The sequence below is a fragment of the Tachypleus tridentatus genome, chromosome 2 (assembly GCF_004210375.1).
Source record: "Tachypleus tridentatus isolate NWPU-2018 chromosome 2, ASM421037v1, whole genome shotgun sequence".
Taxonomy (NCBI): Eukaryota; Metazoa; Arthropoda; class Merostomata; order Xiphosura; family Limulidae; genus Tachypleus; species Tachypleus tridentatus.
In genome coordinates this window covers 30,838,378-30,844,812 of record NC_134826.1, presented here as the reverse complement: position 1 = coordinate 30,844,812, position 6,435 = coordinate 30,838,378, and the positions used below count along the sequence as shown (strand labels likewise).

The window sequence follows — 6,435 nt, the reverse complement described above, 5'->3', positions numbered from 1 at the left end:
TTAAAGGCTGATTTTAATTTCCTAATTTTAGCTTTAATTTTTGTTCTGTAATAGTTATAAAATATGAAGAGTAAAACTATTTCTTGTTTTGAATTTTACTGGAATGGTTGTTATGATAAGATATTTTGAGATTATATATTCATTTTTGCATTACCTCATAATCAAAGTTGTTAAATAACAGAGTAATTTTTAAGGAATTGTTATTTTTTAAATAAATTTTAGGCTACCTTTAGAAAAGTTGGTGTAGATATGATCATATTACATCCACCTTCACATAAAAATTAATAAAATGTAGTCTATGCTGTAGATTAGAACTTGAAGAAATAACAAGCTGCTACTAATATAATAACAACATGATGTTATTGGATTTTTCAACTGAAACCTAACCACACATAATCTGTTTTTGATAGAGATTGTCCAAAATCGTAGGCAGTTATTGTGGAGAGGGCCTACAGGCTCTCCTGCAAAGAAAAAAGATCCATTGAAACTATGTAAGAGCTTCCAATTTTCTAAATACTCCATGGGAATCATGGTGATTGATGCATTACAAGAAAAACCGTGCAATTATGCTCCTACTGATTCATTGGTAAGTGAATACTACCATAGTAGCAAGTTAATTATAAAAAGAGAAAATTTCCATTTTGTTTCACATCATTGATTGGCAAGAGTTGGAAGTAATGGTTGGTCCATCAACATAATGTTTTAAAGACCTAAGACTTTCTTTTATATGAAACATTATTTTAATTTTTAAGGTATTAGTATAGATATTTTTAAAAATAAATTTCAAGAAATTTATCCATTGTATTTATGTAACAATAAATATTGCATTCAACCCAATTCAAAAAAATTATATCTGAGAGAATAAGATAACTGTAAACATTATTAGTAACCAAGGAGAATTTAATAATTTATTTTGTCATACATTTAAGTTGTCCATCAGGGAATCACATAGCTCATTCTTTATATTAATTTGTTGACATTTCATACTTGAATACCCATAGATATGGTAGTTAGAAAAAGTTAATATAAAGTCAAAATTTCTGAATGTTTTTTGTTGTATTTTTTTTCAGTTTTTTCTTGTTGTCTATGGGAAGATAGAAGTGTGTATTCACAACAGTTCCTGGATTATTGAAACTGATGGTTCATTTGTAGTACCATTAGGTAAGTTGAAAACGTTTATTTAGAAAGCATCATATCCCTAGGCTCGTCTTAAAACAATTTAACCTTGAATTATCCATTTGTAGGTAAGTTTAATAATAATATTATGCTTTTAACCCTTTACATGTATCCATTACTATATGATGACCACATAGCATAGTTTGAATTTCTGCTAGAAATGTAAAACAAGTGTACAAAATCAATTAATTTAATTTTAATGAAAAACAGACCCAAAATGGCATCAAGTCACTCCAGTGTTTTAACCCTTAAAGAGACAATTGACCTTGTGCGAGCTGATAATAGCTCCAAACTAGAATGATCTGATGTTGATTTTAAGCCTGATATGACTGTAAAGAAAAATATGACCGTAAATGATTATGTTATATTGTTACAATCGTTCATTTCGGGTATTTAGTAAAAATTATTTTTGTGTTGTCAAACTCAACAGCTGAATTTTCTTTTTTAAGTTTCATATTTTGGAAACTCATATTCATACTTATTTTAATTGTATTTCATAGTCAGGGAACATTCTGAAATAAATAAATGCATGTTTTTATATGGTCATACACTGAACAACCAACATACACACACATTTGGAAAACTACATTTCCTTGTTCAATAAGAATCTGTTTTCATCTGTCTTTCAGTAAGGCATATAATAAGTGGACGTCCATACAGCAAGAACGTTAATTGTATAATTAACAACTAGTTTTAATGATTGAAGTTTGTGTATTGTTTATTCTTAATGTTTTCAGAATTGAAGACATAGTAATAGATGTTAGTATTCTGAAAAAGAGCTGATTTTTTCTATGTATTTTTAAGAAACTATGGGAAGAAACTATGATATGATATGTTCCACACTATGATGTGGAAGAAACTGTAGGTAGATACAACATTTGCATTAGTTTAGACAGAAGCTAGTAATAAAATGGATTTGTCTATTTCATGGAAAACTGTCTCTACTAACATTTGGTAATTCACTAAAGGAAGGATGATTACACAGGTTTATAAAGTGCAACTGACACGACAGTGTCACCCAACTGATTTATTCCATCAACGACAGTTACAAAATATCTGTTTTCAACCATATTTTTGGAAAAAACAATACAAATAATAATGTGACATTCTTAAAAATTGAGAAACAAACTATAAACATGGCAATTGTTCTTAGAGTAAAATCTGTGTAAGCTTAAATGATTGTAAGTATATAAAGTGGTTCATGAGTCATCCCTTCAACTTTCCTCTTTATTGATGGTAGAGCAAAAATATAGAGAGAGCTATAAGAGTAACTTAACTTGATCTCATGATCTTCCAACAGTGCAAGCTGCCAAAGATCAGTAGCAGTATAGGAATCATTCACTTGCAAGATTTCACTAATTTAAAAGGGGTGAATTATACATAGTGTGTGACTAAATATTGTTTCTGACTGTATTTAACCTAACTAGTAATCTAAGAACAGACTTACATTGTCCTTAATTGGTTCAGAAAACATGGCAATAACTTTGGATACCTTCTTTAGTTATTAAAATCACTTGTTCACCAATCAATTGAGCAATTTTAAGATGAACATATACTTGATATTCACTACTGAAATTTTCTATTGCACAGAGTTAAAATTCATTAGAATAGTGTGATTCTAAATTACTCTAAATCAGAAATTTTCAAATTTCAACAACCTTATTTAATTGCATTCCTAGTTTTGCACTGGTCTTTTTATTTTGAGCACCACACACTCACACCAAACAATAATGTGTAATAGAAGTTATGCAACAAATGTGTGATGTGTATTATTGTTATTTTCACAATGAACAATTTGCTATTTTTAAATTACTAATTTTTTTTTTGCAGGTAACATCTACAGAATCAAAAACCTCCGACAAGACAAAGCTAAACTCATCTTTTTTACCATCAAGGGAACTCTACCAGTAGAAGAGTTGGTGGTATGAGTTAACTTCAATTATCAAATTACACACTTCTTCATTGTATGCATTAAACAGTTGTTGTTTTTTTTCTCCATTTATTAAGGTGTTCATGCATTGTTACAGATGAAAAAAGGTTCCTATTTACAGTTTAGTTATAAAGTTGTAGTTTGTGTTGTAAAGAGATGTTTATTTAAATTTGTAATTTTATTAATCTAATATAAAGCTTTCTACGTATATTTGTTTATATTTTAGATGTCACCACTTCCAGTATTTAAATTTTAAATATCAACTTAACGTAGAAAAGCAACAGTGAGCATGTTGTATGATGTGTGTATATCAGTGCTGAGAAATACTGTATAAATATATATTTCCTGATGAACATTCTGTCCAGAATCTAATTATATCTTCTAATCTGTCATCTTTCAGAAAAAAAGAAATTTGCCTTATTAAAAACCACATGGTATCAGCATTCATGTCTTTCAGTTTATAACAAATGTGTGTGTTGTTCTTTGGTTGAGTACATTATGATGTATATCAGTTCTTCAAAGTAAGATGTTTTTTGGTCTCAACAGCTGTTTGTATTGTTTAATTTTATCATTAAAGGTAGTGTGAAACCTTATGCTAAAATAAATATTCACATCTTAATTTGAATAAAATATATTTTATTGCACAGTCATTACTTGAATTTTTAGGAACATTGTCTTATGATTCCTTCAGATAATAAATAAACTGAGGAGTTTGAAATTGAACATATGTCTACAATAATTTATAGTTTTTTCACAGATTGTAGTACAACTATAAGAAGTCCATGACAAAAAGATAAAATATTTTTACCAATTGACAGATACATGTCATAGTCTGTATTCATAAATACGATTCTTCAAGGACATGCCATAGAATAATATTTATGTAATGTGTATAAATTATGCATGCTAATATAAATCATTATCTATGTTTATCAGAGCTTACAGAGACAAATTAGTTTGGTATACACTATATTATACCACTACAGTTGAATTAACTTGGTTTTACAGTACCAGTATAATAGTCAGAAAGTTGAAGTTTCTGTATTATTATTATTTTAAAGAGAAAGTAATATTTGCAAACAAGTTTCAACAAGAAGTAGTGTGACATAAATATTTGTTTAATGAATGTATACAATACATGAAAGATAACACTAAGTACTTTCTCAATTCTTAACCTGCAGAACTAATAACATTAGCACAACTAATGGTGCAGTATTAATCTAGTGTTTTAGAAAATCATTGATGGAAATACAAATTTCAGTCATGGAGAGATTTTTGCAGGAAAACAAATCCATATAATTAACTGTCGTACTCATCATAAAAGTGCCTATAATACTCTATTACAGGAAACCAAGTCAAACAAAGAGCATCTTCATTCATCTCAGTGTGATGTAGTCACATGAGTAAAAGGAAGATAGTTTCAGTTTCGTCACTTGAAACAATTAGATGTTTGGTATGCATGTGGTTTCCTTTCATTTAAGTGTAATAAAAAAATTTCTTTCTGGATAAATGTTTCAAAGTACATTGTTATGTATGTTTTCAGCCTTTGGACCCCCAAATATTTTAAGTCGTCATAAAAGTATTTTTCTCTCTGGATAAGTGTTTCAAAGTATATTGTATATGTACATTTTAGCCAATGGACCCCCACATATATTTAGTCTTAGATCCATGGTTTAATGGTTAACATCAAATACTATATTGTCCCTTGTTCTAAAATTTTTCATATACTTTATATTACATGAATATCAAAATATGTTTTTAAACTCAAATATTTTGTTTTCCATTTGCTCTACCATATCACTAACTCTAGTTATTAATGTCAATGTACAGTGCAATGAAATGTTTAAAATTAATAAATTGAAATATGCACATACCTTTTATCTCTTTATGGATAATCTTAGAATATTTTCTTTATGATATGTTATTAGTTTCATGTGTTTATCGTTTCACTTAGTTTATTTTTAATGTTTTTTTTTTCCTTTGCTGTTCTTTATCTTTGATCGTTTATGTCAACACATGCCAAGTAGTACCTGCTTTAGCCTCCAGAAAATATGTTTTGCACTCAAATATTTGTTAGGCATTGAAGAGAGAGGCAGAAAGTAGAAATGTTTTTTTTAATTTTCAAAATTTTCAAATGTGAATTGTAAAGAACAAATAATAAATAACTAAAATATGAAGGTAAAATCTAAACACAATTTAGCGCTCTGTCAAACTAACATATTATGAGAAGAAATAGCCAAGCACTAAAAACGTTGATCTCAACAGTAGATTTAGAGCAGTTCATTCTTCATTTGTAAAGCAATTGACTGTTTGCATTTCATGCCAGATTTATGACATTACAAGTTATAACCATGCCATTGAATTTAAAACTGTTGATTTAGCAATAACACTTTTACTTGAAAAGTGGGCAGGCTTGTCTTGAACTTGAGAATTTTTAGTTGTTTTCTCTGAGCCTGGTTCTTGGGATTCCACTCATGTTATTAGTAAACTACTTATATACGTGTATTTTAAACATCTGTATATAAAAGTGTACATTCTCTTGTATCTGTCTTCTAATATCAACTGCAAAGTTGAGAACATTAAATGACAATCAAATTATAGTTTTAATTATTGATTTTGAAGTTTCTTTCAAAATAGGGTAATAGTTGTTGGGTGTTTATAGTTAAGCACAAAGCTTTGCAGAGGACTATTTGTGTTCTGACCACCATGAATATTAAAATTTGTTTTTTCACCATGTAAGTCTACAGCTATGCCAGTGGGGGTCATAAACAAATAAAGACTTTGAATTATAATGTATTTCATAATGCTAATTCTATCAAAACGCATTGATAGTAAGGTGGTTTGGTAAAATTGTGAAGGTAGTGCACTAACATTTTATGACTTGCAGAAAAAAAAAATTGAAAAAGGTGGCAGGTCTAAAAGGGTTTTACACACAGTATGTGTAGATGGGTCTAATAGGATAAAATTTATCTTTAGAAACAACAACAAAAATGGTAACATCATATGTGAAAATTCTGCTGTTGATGCCCCATATCAAAATTCAATTTTTTTCACTGAATATTTCAAAGGCACCTTCACTACCTATAACCTAACCACATTTAACAAGAGTAATTATAAACCAAGTGAATAATCATATAGCTATCAATCACTTCCACTACAACCCAAAATTTCCAGCAACAATTTCTGACCACATTTCTACTCTCCCTCACAAAAAATAAATAGACCCATTACCATCTCATGAATTAAAATTTGTATTGAGTGTTTGTAAAAACTTGGCCTCTAACAAAGATTAAATCAGTAACCTTATCATTAAAAATGTATATGATCAT

The 6,435-nt window shown here is 28.8% G+C and overlaps 1 protein-coding gene across 1 annotated transcript; it reads left to right on the top strand.

The window, feature by feature from the left end:
• Window positions 1-383: 383 nt before the first annotated feature.
• LOC143235363 (centromere protein C-like) lies at window positions 384-3,829 on the top strand. The gene is made up of 3 exons (XM_076473458.1): window positions 384-586; window positions 1,071-1,161; window positions 3,007-3,829. The coding sequence occupies exons 1-3, from the start codon at window positions 521-523 to the stop codon at window positions 3,102-3,104; spliced, it is 255 nt and encodes an 84-aa protein (XP_076329573.1). The 5' UTR covers window positions 384-520; the 3' UTR covers window positions 3,105-3,829.
• Window positions 3,830-6,435: the final 2,606 nt, after the last annotated feature.